This window comes from Apteryx rowi, unplaced genomic scaffold (genome assembly GCF_003343035.1).
Source record: "Apteryx rowi isolate R43461 unplaced genomic scaffold, aptRow1 scaffold_839, whole genome shotgun sequence".
Classification (NCBI taxonomy): Eukaryota; Metazoa; Chordata; class Aves; order Apterygiformes; family Apterygidae; genus Apteryx; species Apteryx rowi.
In genome coordinates, this window is record NW_020451137.1 from 133997 (window position 1) to 149922 (window position 15926).

The following is a 15926-nucleotide window of genomic DNA, read 5'->3' on the forward strand; positions in this document are numbered from 1 at the left end:
GTAATTAGAGCATGATCAGGAAAGTGGCAACTGTTTGCCAAAGTCCTTCCTGTAATGGGATAATCAGTTAACCTGAGGAAATTACAGTATCTAGTTTTTCAGGAAATACAAGAAAAAGCAGCTTGACTATCCCAAATAACATGTGATGTCACTGCATAGCAAAGACAATGTAGTAATTTACAGGGAGCAGTACTTTGTTCAACAAATTGCGTTCTTCACTCAGTTTTTGTTAAAATGAAAGCAGTAAATTTGAAAAGAGGTTATGTTATATTACATGCCTCTTACAGAAGGCTCTTTCTCCAGTGTTTAAATTGGACCTTAAGATTTAGCACAAATTACATGATTTGATAAGGAGAAATCATTTATTAATTAGTAATAAATCAATTCATTGGTTCTGTGTAATTTCTGAGGCAAGATACCACTTTATTATCAGCATCTTCCGTTATGTCTTTGTAGTTTCATATTAGCAAAAAGTAATACTTTCCCATCTCTGGGATTTTCATCTTTGACATTCTACTCAGAATTTTTTTTTGTATGCAGTTGTTTCTGCATATGTTTATCCTGTCTGCCTTTCCCTATCAGACATGGTTGGTGTAGGGTTTATTATATTTCTGTATTTTTAAGAGATGATAAACTTTTTCTTCCTCCCACCCCTTTAGAGAATTTCTTCTCAAATCAGTTTCACTTTAGATATTGAGCACCATTTTATAGTATGTATAGCTCTTTTATTTTCTAAAACTGTGGCATATTTTACTAGCTTTTCTCTTACTGCTTGATTAAGATTCATGTGGTAATTTTCTTTTGTCTTTTAGGAAGTAAAAGATGATTACGTGTTTGAATGTGAAGTTGGTAATCAGCTTCAAAAAACAAAACTCACTATTTTTCAGTCTCTTGGCAATCCATTGTACTATGGTAAAATTCAGACACTCAAAGGTGATGATGAAAATGATAACCTGTTAACTCCATCACAGTAAGTTACATATTCTTTTGAATTGTGCTATGTTCTGATAGATGAGAGAAGACAAATAATATGTAGGTTTTTTGGTCATGAAAAGAAATTCACTATATTTCACTCAGGAGCTAGAAATCTCATTTAAGAGTTTTATCTGAAAAATCGGAAAATTAACTTTTCATGCAAGTTTTCTACCAAAAAAAGATACATTTTTCAAGCAACCATCATAACTGAATGTCTCTTATAGTAAATCTGTGTTAAAGCTTTTGCATTAAAGCTATACTGAAGAAAATCTCAAATTGTAAAGATACTGGTGGACATAATTTTGATGAGCCAAAATTACACATGATTTTGATCCTTGTGTCAAAATCTACCTGTTCCTGTGAAAACATAAGAATTAATTATATTATCCAGAGAACTTTAGCCTAAGTAAATAAGTGATGAAGGAGAACATGAAGTCCAAAGAAGTTTAGTCCTCATGTTTGTGGTTATGTTTTGAATCTGCTGCTGTTGGCTGCAATTCTACAAAGGTTCTCTGTTCTTAGCTCAGTTCTTTATTGTACACAGTGCCAGATTCTTTCTGTGGCTGAACCTGTGCAGCAGAGCAGACCCTATACATTTCAGCAAGGCGGAGAGCAGTTAGCTTGAACAAACTTTTGGTTCTGTTAACCAGTACTATTTTTATTGTTGTCTAATATGTAATTCTTATCTATTACTTTTTAATTAAAATCTTAATGTTTTCATACTTGGGATGTTTCATCCCTGGATTTCTTGACCTATTTGCTGTTTGCTTCCATACCTACTACTGATCTTCCCAGAGCAGCAGTGCTGGCTTACAGTTGTGTAATAAGTCTGAGAATTGAAAGGAGTGTAAAGGAGTTAGATGCTCAGTTTTTCTTGAAAATTACTGCTGTAGTCTATAACCTTTAAGAAACTACCAGTTGAAGTTCATTAGAATTTGGATTCTTACTCATTTGAAAATCCTAGCCTGGGAAGTGAAAGATGCATAAGACATTTTCATCATTTTACTGTAAAATAAAAAATGTTTTTGACCTAGAGAAATAGAGAAAAGATCTGTAATTTAAAAAAAAAAAAAAGTTCTGACAAGTCCTCATATTAAATCTGAAGTAATAAAATAGTTTGCACACCATACGCATTAAGCAAAAGAAGAATGCTTAATTGGGAGTTTTGGAAAATTGTGAGGAATTTGGACAAGTCAAATCAAATAATGGAAACTAAAAGCTTAGCTAAAATTTTACAGCTAGAGCTATTCTTGACATACCCACAACACACTTGTGTTTTTTCTGTGTGAGCAGATTGATAACATTGGTTTATATATACATTTGTTATACTGCTTTTCACAGTAGAGATTCTGTAGTAAATACTAGCTTCCTTTTTTTGGAAATACAAAATAGAAAACTCTCATTATGCCTTTTTCTTTGTAGAGAGTTCACTCTTAAGGGAACCATATTAGAATGAGAACAGAACTTCATCATCCTTAATGTAACCTAAGTATAGTATATTGCACACATAATTATGAAGCCAAGTTTGTAATTCAAGTGCTAAATAATACCCAGTCCGTTAAATTAATATGGTATCTTATGTCACTGGGCAGGTCCCAAATGAGAGCAGCATTCCATTCTTTCAAAGCCTTGTGAAACATATAGAAACATACTCTTTTAGTCCAGTTCATGACTGAAAATATATTATACGTTTTTACATTTCAGGTTCCTTATTGGTTCCAAGACTGATGCTGAAAGGTAAATTAATATAGTATGTATGTGCAGCTGACTTGGTGCCAGAGGATGAATTGTGTCCTTTTAGCTGTTATGACTCTTAATGCTGTGGTTATGAAAGTAGCTGCGGAACAAATGGGGAAAACATGGGAAATGCTTTCTCTTGTTACAACRATTCATAGAGTGTACCATTTGTACATTTAACATTTGTAGAAATAATAGAGGAAAGGAAATATCTGAATATAGCTTGATCCACTACCTAAATTCCAAGAATGTTGTTACACAGTGATTTACACAGCTATTGTTAATTACACAGGTAATGGTAAAATTCTGAGAGCGCTCAACAGAGATACTTCACCTTGAGAATTTGTATGGTAAACTGGCAATCATGAAAGTCATTAATTTGAACTTTAAGTATAATATAAGACTTGAACAATTTATTTTTGTATGCTATTCATTATTTGATTCAGCTTTCTTAAGAGAAGTAATCTTTTATTTTTGAAGCAGGTTACAAAATAGTTTTCCAGTATATTTTTAGTTGTAAAATGATTAGGAATATCAGTTCTGGCCTCAGATAACTGAGGTAGCAAAATAAGTATTTCTTCAAATATTTTTCAGTACAGATCCCATTAGATACCTGTGTGCTTTGTGCATATGAGCACAGAACCTTTAAAAAGCAGCTTCTCTCAAAGCTGTTCATGTTTTTGTGCCCTCATAGGAGGCAGTATACATACCATAACCCTCCCCCATTCTCTTTTTACATGCCTGACAGAAAGATGAATCTTTGATTTGGTCAAAATTCAATGTTTTTTGGTTTAATAGATAACTCTGAAGAAACTCTTTGTTTATATTTTCTGCTGCCTCCTTTGTGCTGATACAAACTTTTGTGTGTTTTGCTGCAAGCTGCACTGGGGGGACTGGTTGGCCAAAAACTGAACGGTAGTACAGGAGTGTGGTTTTAACTGGAACTGATTTCCTGATCGTGTTTGCCACTCTGTTGTGCAAATCCTCCTATGAGAATAAGCAGTTGGGTTTTAGGGACTGGGGCAGAAGAAACAATGAAAGGAGGATGGATGGACCACTTTTTCGAGTATGCAGTATTTTCTTATTCTGGTTCCATTGTCATTTAAAGCCAGGCTAAATCCTAGCTGCTGAAGAAAGGACACTGCTCTCTTTCCTGTGCCATGTGTCTTGAGTACCTTCCTTATGCCAGCATAAGTGGTCATGTAACAGCATATTGCATCAGTGCTATACCAAATTAAAATTTAGTTCATTACACTTAGGTGTGAGCTAATGCAAATATCTCATCATATCTCCCTACTTTGTAGCGTATTCTGCTCACATTTGTGAAACAATATTCTCTCAACTTAGTTTTCTCAACTTGGCTGTGAGATGTAATATTTGATTTTGTGGAACAGTATTTCAAACTTGTTTGTCTGAAGTTATTGGCACTTTATATTCCTGGGTGCATCATTGCTACTTAGTCTCCTAGAAGGAAGTTTGGCTGTGCTGGTACTCAAAGAAGAAAGAACAGTTACTTTCCCTGTGATTCTTTGAAATACACTCAATATGGACTTCTCAATCCATCCCTTGCTTTTGGAGTCCTCATCTAACATAGATTTCAAATTGAAGGAGAGTTGACTGTTCTGTATGGAACATAAATAAGCGCAGGACACATGTAAACCCAGTGAACACAGCCTTATAGAAGATTCTGGGTTCATGTGAAGGAAATGGATTCCCCACTGACTACATCCCAAAAAACTACAGTCCCTTTGGGGAAGGGAGCTGTTCTGTCTTCTCTAGTCTATTCCTCCAAAACAGTGTTTCTTGACATTGGATAAAGCAGTTTGCTGTCTGATTCAGCTTCACTGCAGGGAACTACTTTATCTAAGCGTTAGTAAAGCACATTAGAAAAAAAGTAATAACAAGTAAACGGAGCAAATCTAAACTAGAAAAAAAAAAACAAACACAGAACAGAAAAGTTTTATTAGAAGTTTAAATTTGTTAATCTATTTTAATCTTTTTGTCCTCATTTTTGTTTCAGAGTGGTGAACCAGTACCAAGAGTTGGTACAGAATGAAGCTAAATGTCCTGTGAAAATGTTTCATAATTCAGGTGGATCAGTCAATCTTAGCCATCTTTCTCCAGGGAAGGAAATGGAAGTGAGTTTGAGCCCTACGTTTCTTATATTTGCACTTGATTTTTGAACTATTAGAAGGATCTTTGCTAGCCATATTTAAAAGTAAAATAATCTAAAAATTTCTTCTGAAGGAATTTTTAAACGCAGTGTTGTTGTGATCAATCATTCAGGATAAGTATATTGTAAAGAGGTTGGAGGAAGGTACTGCTGTTTTTGCTGATCACAGGTTCTGTTATAGACAGTGTACCCTATTTTCAGATGTCTTTCGCAGAGCAGCATAGGAAAATACAGCTGTGCACTTTCCAGTACAGGCCAGTAAACATCGAATCAGATGTAGAAGCTGAACATTTTCTTTTACAAAAAAAAAAATATATATATATATTTTTACATGACTTTGAAGAAATGAACTTTCAAAAAAAAAAATCTTTAAGGCACCTGTGCTTGTATGTACACATACAGTAGAGATTACTGCATTCCCAGATTCTCGTGCCTGTTGACATTGCCCTATATTTTTTGACTTCTGCTGGCTTTCTTGGTCAGATTCAGTACTCCAGTGATAAGCTGTGTTTACCAACTAGAAAATGAATTTCAGTAAATTGGAACTATTCACTTTGCTGCATCTCTTCCTTAGATACCTACTTTTAACCTAGAATAACCTTTCTTTGAAAGAGTTCTTTGTGTTAGCCATAAAAGTAAGCAAAGACCAACAGTTGCAGAGAGGAATTAATATGTATGTATACATACATATGTGCATATATGTATATATAAATATATACACATGTAGGTGGTGTGTGTGTATATATATATATATATATATAAATCATAGAAAAATTTGGGTTGGAAGGGTATTTCTGGAAGTCATCTTGTCCAGCTGTCCAAACCCCCACTGAAAGCAGGACCAAAGTTACTCAGGTTACTTTATTAACAATCCAGCCTCCTTTTGAATGGTGCATTAGTCTTCTCAGAATTAAGGAAGTTTTTCGTATCGTAGAAGAGAAGGGCAATCCTCAGGTGTTTCTTCAAAAGATTCATTTTTGTAAGAAAACAACAGAAGCATGTAGACGAAGGATAGCGAGTTTCTTTTATTACTGAGAATCAGTGAAGGCTAAACTGYCCAGGAAGACTGATTCAGTGCAATTGTGGATTCTCAGATTTGTTAGCCTATGTGCATCTAAGTTAGGCTCAAGCACTGAAGTACTCCGTTCACTGTATTGGGAGCCTCATTTTCTAGCTTCTATAACTAAAACTAGTTAGCAGACTGTATGTTTGTTTAGACAACTATTTTCATTTATGGGATACGTGGCTTTATATGTAAAAATATATAGGTTATAAGTGTAAATGTGTTTTTCACTGTTGTCTTTTGAGCGTCATCTATTGGATGGGAGGGTCCATTGAGTGACTGAGAAAAACAGATTTGAATTAGCTGAAGTTAATTCCTGCTTAAACAACCTAATAGGTAGTTTATAAGAACAAACAAAAAGCCACCTTTCTTCTGAACAGATTAGTGAACTTCTGATTCCACTAAAGTCAATGAGAAAAGGCCTATTGATTTCTGCATGTTCAGGATTTCCCTGAAGTGCTTAAATTCCTACTCTCGGAATGCAGAAGTCTGATCCTACTTTTTAAGTCCTTACTGGTTGGAAATGGCAGATGAATACAGATGGTGGATGAATGAAATGAAATATATTTTTTCAAGACCAGATTAGGGACTGACCTGCTGGAAAGCATCTCTGCAGAGAAAAACCTGGGGGTCCTGGTGGACAAGTTGACCATGAGGCAGCAATGTGCCCTTGTGGCCAAGAAGGCCAATGGTATCCTGGGGTGCATCAGGAAGAGTGTTGCCAGCAGGTCGAGGGAGGTGATCTTTCCCTTTTGCTCAGCCCTGGTGAGGCCACATCTGGAGTACTGTGTCCAGTTCTGGGCTCCCCAGTACAAGAGAGACATGGAGCTACGGGAGTGAGTCCAGCAAAGGGCCACAAAGATGGTCAAAGGACTGGAGCATCTCTTACACAAGGAGGGGCTGAGAGCTGGGACTGTATAGCTTGGAGAAGAGAAGACTGAGGGGGGATCTTATCACTGTGTACAAGTATCTGAAGGGAGGGTGTAAAGAGGATGGGGCCAGACTCTTCTCAGTGGTGCCCAGTGATAGGACGCAAGGCAACGGGCACAACTGAAACACAGGCAGTTCCATCTGAACATGAGGAAATACTTTTTCACTGTGAGGGTGACAGAGCACTGGAACAGGCTGCCCAGAGAGGTTGTGGAGTCTCCTTCCTTGGAGATGCTCAAAAGCTGTCTGGCTAGAGTCCTGGGCAGTGTGCTCTAGGTGACCCTGCTTGAGCAAGGGGGTTTGGACAGATGATCTCCAGAGGTCCCTTCCAACCTCAGCCATTCTGTGATTATCTGATTCTGTCACTCTTCCATTTGTGAATAGGTACCAAGAAAGACTTCAAAAATGGAGAGAAAAATAAAATTCCTTAATTTTTTTTTCAGCTCTGCTTAAATTTTAGCAGTACCTTGGAGTTTCTTCTTGATAGTAAGCATTCTGTCTGCAAAGAGTCAGTCATAGGGTTATGGTTTAAAAAAAAATCTTCAGTGATGTTTCAAAGGCATTCTGTCATGGTTTTGAGAATTCTAATACAAATTAATTGGATTGTTACACTTTCCTGTCAAATATATGGAAGCACATCATTGCTAAGGTAGTGCTAATTTCTCTTTCCTCTTAGCAGCCAGAAAGTATATCAGGCTCTGTTCAGTCTTCAGTATTGGGGAAAGGTGTAAAACACCGACCTCCTCCTATCAAATTACCTTCAAGTTCAGGAAGTAGCTCTTCAGGTAACTATTTACTGACTTTAGTGTCTCTTTTCCATGTGTTCTGACTATTGCAAAGTGACATACTATTACTTTAGTAAAATCTTAATAAAAAAATCATTATCTGATTTGTGAAAAGAGCTTTCCAAAACATCATTTTGTTGATTTCCAATTACATTGTTCAGGAATTTGTGCAATAACAGGTTAACATCAACTCACAAAGCCATAATGTATTTTAATTATGCTTTTTCAGGTAATATTTTTAGTCCACAGCAGTCAAGTGGCCATCTAAAATCCCCAACTCCTCCTCCTCCTCCTTCTAAGCCTCCTGGTCTTTCTCGGAAACAGTCTATGGATCTTAATCAAGTTAGCATGCTTTCTCCAGCTGCCATGTCTCCTGCGAGCTCTTCACAAAGTGAGTCACGACCTAAATTCTCCATTAAATCTTAGACCTTTGCATAAATGCTTCTTGAGATAAACTTCTTAACCTGTGGAATGATGAAATTTAAATGTACAGTGTACCCTAAATTGTATAAGTTGTGCAGCTTCAGGCAGGTCTCTTGTTCACTGTATGTATTTTATGTTTATTGTAATTGTGTTTGTTTTTTCTGTATATATGTATGCACCCTTTGTGTATACGTTTTAATATATTTTATGCAGTTACTATGATCTCCTCTTTTATGAAAGGGTGGTAGATGATGTGACAACATACAATTCCAAAGTGTAGATTTTTCCTCCAGTGTAAAAACAATATGTTAGATCAGTTTGCCTTTACATAATTTAAGCATCTGTTTTTTAAAAAAATGTTATAGGAGCTGGTGCAGTTGTATCTCTATGTATGTATATAATCTGATCAGTCCCAAGGTGGTGATACAATAAACTATAAGATGATTTTTTAAAACACTCCTACACTGTTTTACAAATCATTGCTGATTGCAAGTGTGGTGGTGATGCTGCTGCTGATGATGATAGCACCATATTCTCAGGTGTTAAAATGTAAATTTCAATAACAAGTGACATCCTAGTTTAATTTTTTTCATTAACACTGATAGGATTATTGTAATCGGAGATATAGATCATAAACAGTTTTTAAAATATGTATGCGTCTTGAGGCATTTTTTGAACAGATTTGTACAAAGAGAGAAATCACAGCTGCAGTTTTTCAGGTTTTTTATGAATAATTGTATACTGAACATTCCAATATCCTGCACAGTATTATAATGTGGTTTTTGCATTAAATAACTTGAAATCTGGATAGCTCAAAAGGTGTAATTTTTCTGCCTTCTTGTTTTGCACAAAGAAAAACAGAAAACTTAAAGTTTTCTTCTAACAGATTTACTCACATTTTTTATGTTACTGCTATGGATTGTGTAAATCTACTGCACACAGTTGTTACTGTAAGTAAGGCTCTGGTCACAACATCTGGACATTCACATTTCTTTCCTTTCTTTCTGCAGGACATGAAAGCTAAAAAAAGAAAACACCTCAAGAGCTTTTGTTTTTTTTCTTCTATTGATAAACTGTGCTTACTGCATCCACAACAAATATAGCTATACATACTCCGTTTAAGCAGAAGGAATTTCACAGTAACTTTTAAAGATGCAGTATTATCCTTTTAAAAAAAAAATTTTGTTCTCTTTAGTTGATCAAAACTTGGCAAATGGGAATTTAGCTATCTGATCAAATTTAGATTGACCCCACAGTTACTGAAATAGTATCTGTTCTTTGTTGAATCTGTTGTTTTCCATGATATGTTTTTTAACATGATGCTATTGTGCAGGCAGTGCATATACAGTATATGTTGAACATTTTAGGACAAAAACACTAATTAGGTTAAAATGGTCACTAAGAAAACTTGTTTTATTTTGACTTAAATATTTCTGAATAGAGTTATGACTTAATGTGCCAGAAATTTAGGAGGAATGATACAAATTTGTGTTTGGTTTAAAGAATTAAGCATGGAGAATGGGGTTTCTGTGTGATATACTGCATCCTTAACAATGAGTGCGTGCTGCAACACTCGTGTCATGTAGCAATTAACACTTGCAGTTTAAAAAATGGAACAAATTGTCAGTGCTAAATAAGATTCCATTAACCTTATTATACAAAAAGGACTGGCCTTTTATAACAAACTAGCACTTTTTATTTTTCTCAATGAGCAGGGTCTGGAACTCCTAAACCATCTACTCCTACTCCAACCAACACCCCTTCATCGACCCCACACCCTCCTGATGCTCAGAGCTCAACTCCTATTACCCCTTCTGCCACCCCTACTCCCCAAGATTCAGGCTTCACCCCTCAGCCCACTTTGTTAACCCCGTTTGCTCAGCAGCAGATGTCTCTGAGCCAGGCATTGCCTGTAATGACCATTCCTCTTTCCACCATGGTAACATCCATTACTACAGGAACAACCTCCACCCAGGTCATGGCAAACCCTGCAGGACTTAACTTCATCAATGTAGTGGGCTCTGTGTGGTAAGTTCTTTGTTACGATGGTTTATTAATTTGTCTTGGGGGGAAAGGGGGTTGGAGGGGTGGGGTCTTTTTCTTTTTAATACAGAATTAAATACAGAATTATGCAGCATACATTAAGGTAGATGTTTTTCAGGATCTGCAATACAGAAAGGTCATTCACCTTGTAATTATGAAGTAAAGAACAATTAGAAACTACTTGTATTACTTAAATTTAAGGCATCTACTATCAAAATGTTGAAAAAAGTCTATAAAGAAACTCGTACTTTGAGTTTTTAAGGTGAAGATGGTTTCATTTTATAAGGTTTACCTCAAAACTTAAGTATTTTTGAGGTTTTGCTCTTTTATGAGTTTGAAATTTTTTTATTAATCATAAGAGGGGAGATGAGATATGCAGACCATTTTAAATGAGTAATGGAAAGAAATGCAATATTAAAGTCCCTGTGAATCAAAATACTATGTAAAATATTTATAATAGGAAATCAGCAAATCTGACTTCTAACAGTTGCTTAAACATTGAAGTTAAACTTATTTTGATCCTTAAAACTCCTTTTGTGGTTAAGAAAAGTGCTGCTGTCAAGAATAGATTATATGATATAAGAGGACTGCTTTGAGACTGACTGAAATTTCACAGTCAATGTAAGATGGTCAGTGCAAGTCGCATGGTGTGCTTCAATGCAAGTGTGTTATACTTGAATTACTCATTTAAGAGGTTCAACAGTTGATCACTGTTGATTCATTAAGCAGACTTTTAATGGTGCAAAAGCAAAATAAGAACCTATTCTTCAGCTTTCTGTTACAATAGTACAATGGTTTTGAAGACTGATCTCCAAGCTTTCTAATATTTCTAGAATAAAAGAACCACTTATGTTTTATTTTCCATAGGTTATAACAAAGCAAAAAAATGTATTTGTGGAGAAAATAGATCTACATATTTGTTATACACCGGAATAAGTTTTTTAAGCTGCCTTGAAACTTTATCCATAATTCCATTTAGAGCAAACGACTGAGTTTACTTGTCATGAGATAGAGGGGAAAAATTTAGTTATTCAGATTTACTTGTACCTCTTGGGTTTGATGTATTGTCTTTCCTCTTCTACAGTGGAGCACAGACACTGATGAGTGGTTCAAACCCTATGTTGGGGTGCAACACTGGTGCCATAGCCCCTGCAGGTATAAATCTGAGTGGCATTTTACCATCAGGAGGTCTGGTACCAAGTGCGCTGCCCGCTGCAATGCAGTCTGCCTCTCAAGCAGGTTAGTGTGAATAAGTAAAAAAGCCATCCTTCAGATAGGGACAGTGCAAAAACATTCTGTGAGAACAATGGACAAAAGGGGCCATTGCGTGAACAGAGTGTATATATGATGACCTGAGCTTAGGAACAACATGAATATTTTTGCCTCCTCAGTTTAAGCTATGGTTGAAATTGTTTGAGATTGTGATTTTGAGGAGCTAGGCTGGGGAAACATACTCTACATCTGGACTATGTTTGGTACACCCAGCAGGAAGTTTAAGTTAAATTGCATTTCAAATTCAGATGCAACTTTGATAACAATGACTGCCAGAAAAAAAGGCATAACAGTTTAGAAAGAGGCCTCATTCTTCAAATGTTTGTGGTGTTTTATTCTATCACTGATACTGCTTTATTCTAGTAAAACAGTTAATTAGTCCTGTACTGCTTTCAAGTATGACTGTACCAATCTATATGCCTGAGTATTCATTAAAGGAGCATTTAAATTCTATTAAGTTTTTTTGAGAATATAATAAAGACAAAAACCCTAATGTATGATTATGGAATCAGAAGGATAGAAGAAGCTTTGATAGCTATCCCTTACACTGAAACATGACCAGCGTTTATCTAAACTGTCTTTAAATACCTTCACTGAAGAAGATTCCAGTCTCCCTTGGTAGCTGTTTGGAGTAGTTCACTATCCGTACAAAGTGTTTCCTTCTAATTACAATGCATCTCCTTAACTGTGAATTAAGTTATATCTTTTATCCTATTCCTTGCAGACATGAGAAACAGTTGATCACTTCTCTTTACCTTCTAAATATCAGAAACATGCTGTCATGTCCCACATTTGTCTTCTCTTTCTGATAGGTCGTATTTTTCAAACCTTTCATAATCCTGTCACTCTCTTCTAGACTGTCCAATTTGCTTACATCCTTCTTAAAATGTGATACCCAAAACTGGATACAAGCCTGAGCTTGGCTGATTTACCACTGTGGAGCACAGCAGAATAACTGCATCTCATCTCTTTCACAACATTCCTGTTAACATTTCCCCAAATGAGGTCTGCCTATATTTATTTGTATTTTTTTGCAACAGCAATTACATTAACATAAGAATGGCTATACTGGGTTAGGCCAAAAATCCATCCAGTTTATATTCTGTCTCTGACAGTGGCCATTAGACAATACTTAGRGGAGAGTGTAAGACCAGGCAAGTATAGAGTTATACATCCCTTGGTGTACAACCCCCACCTCTTCTGGCAATCTGCAGCTTTGAGATGGTCTCAGCTAAAGACTATCCATGTGGATCTTCATGTTTAATATCCCTTGCTAGRTTTTTATTCTGTGGATTTATCTCTTTATTTATTGCTTTTTTGAACCCATTTATATTTTCGGCATCTACAGCATCTTGTAACAGTGAGTTTTATAAATGTGCACTATATGTGAAGAGGTTGTGTGTTCTGTAGTGTGTGATATTGATGTTTCAGATATATTTGTGATTTACTGTAATTTCTCACATACTTTCTTGCTGTATAGATGCAAAGCTGGTTACTCAGCATGTTGTACCTGTTCGTTTGTCTTTTTTGAATTTAGTATCACTGATTTTGGACCTTTTCTCCAATTTATTAGTATCATTTTTAGTTCTAATCCTGTCTTTGCAAGCACTGTTAAATTTAAACAGTTTTGGTGTCATTCACAGATTTTACAAACACTGTTGTCCACATATACAAATGGAAGTGATTTGAACTAGTCTGAGGCAGACCTCTGGGGGATTTTGTTCGACAATTACTGTTCTATTGAAGCATTTTAATCAAGCTCATAGCTTACTACATTACAAACTGTGATTTTTTTGGTTTTTAGTTTTTGKTTTTTTATTATAGCTTTGAAGAATGCCACATGGAATAATGGCAAAATGTCTACGGAAGACAGAAATGTCTTCCCAGAAGCTTTTGGAGGGAGGACAGTGGTTAAGATATGGGGTGTTTTTATTTTTATTTTTTTAATGCTTGGTGTCGCTTGCCACATTAATTTTCCCTGTAGAGAAACTATAAGAACCTGCTACGTCAATGAGTCCTCAGATATTTCTGGATTTATTGTACAAACAGTAAAAAATTAAAGCCCGGAGAAGAATCACTGAAGAATAACTGCTGTAATATTCTCCACATTCATCTTTGTCATAAATGCAGCAACAGGTTATAGGGTTTACAGTGTACCATGTTTAGTAGTGATACAGTTTTCTTTCTGTTTAGCCAGCACTAAGTTTGAATCTGGGTAACTATGCAGTTTTCAACTAGGGAAAATGAAGCATTGTGTTTCAGTGTAAAGTTTCAGCTTGCCAGTTTCCACCTTCCAAATGTTTAGAAATAATCCTAGTGGAAGGGTGTATTTAATGCAACACACATATAGTTAAGTAATGACTTTCTACTAATAAAAAGATGTTTTCTTTAACAGGCAGCCCTTTTGGTTTGAAAAATGCATCAAATCTTCGGCCCTTAAATCTTCTACAGGTAATTGATATACTTGGACACACTAACAATGATAACTTTTTGTATTGCTTTGGAAACATGTTTAGTGCTTTTTACACATTGGGCCCCACAGCTCTTTGAAGACAGTTGTTCATAAACAAGCCATTTATTGTAAATTTTTGATTACTAATTAAAACACTTCAAGAGAAAAAGCTGGTTCCATAAAGATTGCAAGTGGAAATGACATTCTCAGCTCACTACAAAGCAGCTATTTCTCAGTAACAATATAAAAATACTGACATTTGAATTCAAGAGATTAAAAAAATTATTTGCACTGAAAGCAGAGGCAAATGCTGAAAATGGAAGATGGTATTTTAGGATTAAACTGAAATTATTTGAAACTATTTGAAAAGTACGAAACAGTACAGTAGAATCACTCAGTTACACGTATAGGCCTAAAGCTGAGCTGAGCATGCACCAGTAGATGCAGTAATTGCTTTAGAAGAGCTTCTGGTAATGGAAATAGAAGTCTGTGTAAGAGACTTTAGAGGCTCTATAAATATTTTCTTTAAATTAAATATGCACACACACAAACATGCACAAAAGACACTATGTCTGAGCGCCATGTAAAAGCATAACAGGGAATGTTCATGGAACTGGATTCAGTTCCTGGATCTTGAAGTCACCTGCAAGTTACAGCTGCAGAGGTGCAGCTTCCAACTTCCACAAATCCCAAGTTCTACAAAAAAAAGTTTCACAAGCACCATGCTTCCAGAATTTAATACCAGTAAAAGATCAGCCACAATTTTGATACTTCCTCCTCCCACTCCTGTACACGCTCCAGAAGCATGGAATAGGGCTGGCACAGGAGGCAGTTATGCCAGTGTAGAGCTCTTCTGTAAAATGAAATGCTTGTATTTGTGATTCCAAATCAAAGTGTACCCACTCAGGCTACCTCTGGCATCTGTGCAAGTCAGGAATAATTTAGTTSAAATCAGTGCAATTAATAGTGTAAAACTGGAGTGAAACAAATCAAGACTGTTTCATTTTAGCATTTCTTGCATCGGACTTTGCAACGTATTGATTGGAAACATCTRAATACAGTGGAATATTCTGAATATGAAATTAGTATACTGTACTTTTGAAGACTGTCTTTATACATCCAGTGTTGGTACAATCTCTACTATTTTAATTAAAACAGAATAATAAAAATGTATTTTGCTGTAGAAATATCTAGCTCCAATAATGCAGATTTGTTTTCTGAGCATGAGGCTTTCTCACAAAAAACAGCAATTGTAAACTAATTCATTTTAAAGGATTTTTTCAAAATCTCCAAGGAGTGCATCATTATCAATATCATATTCATCCTAGGACAATGGGCAACTCAGCGGTTTGATTGAATTATGCCTTTTGTTTTTAATCTTCAACAGCTTCCAGGTGGTTCACTTATTTTTAACCCACTCCAGCAACAACAGCAGCAGCAGCTGTCACAGTTTTCTCCACAGCAACAATCTCAACAGCCTACAACCTGTAGTCCTCACCAACAGGGAGAACAGGTGTGTGCTAACAGCCCTCAGTCTGGGGTGCTTGGATGAAACAGTTTCTCCTATTCCCCCCAATCTCCACAAGTAAATAAGCCTTTACACAACAGATCTGAAACAGATGTGGGGGGAAAGTCCTCCTCCAAATCCTTCTCAAACTGCAAGGACTGCAGTGGCTTCGTTGCCATGGCTGGAGCTGGGTCATGCTTACCTATTTATATCCTGTATAAAAGAGCATTAGCAAAAACTGGCTAAGCATTGTCTTGCTCTAACATGAAGAGAGCTGGCCTGCTGTATGAGTAGTGTGAAATTAATTAGCATTGTCCTGTTTATCACACCTAGCGGATACCATTCACTTCAGATGAACAGAGAAGAGACACAGAACGGGATTACTAGAGAATAACTGAAATTTCTTACTCACACTGTTGGGAGTTGGCTTATAATCCTCAGTGCTGTAGTTTAACAGAATTGTTCTCTCTGCACCCAAGAAAGTATCAGTTGACTTTAAAGCTGTAATCTTAATTTGCTCTACTGCTGCCTGTAATCAGTGTTAAAGGCTATAATCACTGAAGAAG

General features: G+C 36.0%; 1 protein-coding gene across 8 annotated transcripts in view; it reads left to right on the forward strand.

Moving 5' to 3' along the window:
• SUPT20H (SPT20 homolog, SAGA complex component) overlaps window positions 1-15926 on the forward strand; it is a 38073-nt gene that overhangs the window by 18334 nt on the left and 3813 nt on the right. For 3 of the 8 annotated variants that reach the window (XM_026089968.1, XM_026089969.1, XM_026089974.1), the window contains exons 14-22: window positions 813-970; window positions 2680-2712; window positions 4733-4850; window positions 7555-7663; window positions 7893-8054; window positions 9802-10114; window positions 11214-11368; window positions 13797-13852; window positions 15241-15366. In XM_026089968.1, the coding sequence (XP_025945753.1) occupies window positions 813-970; window positions 2680-2712; window positions 4733-4850; window positions 7555-7663; window positions 7893-8054; window positions 9802-10114; window positions 11214-11368; window positions 13797-13852; window positions 15241-15366 (1230 nt within the window). The remainder of the gene's footprint in view (window positions 1-812; window positions 971-2679; window positions 2713-4732; window positions 4851-7554; window positions 7664-7892; window positions 8055-9801; window positions 10115-11213; window positions 11369-13796; window positions 13853-15240; window positions 15367-15926) is intronic. The other 5 variants (XM_026089976.1, XM_026089975.1, XM_026089970.1 and 2 more) reach the window with 5 other exon arrangements.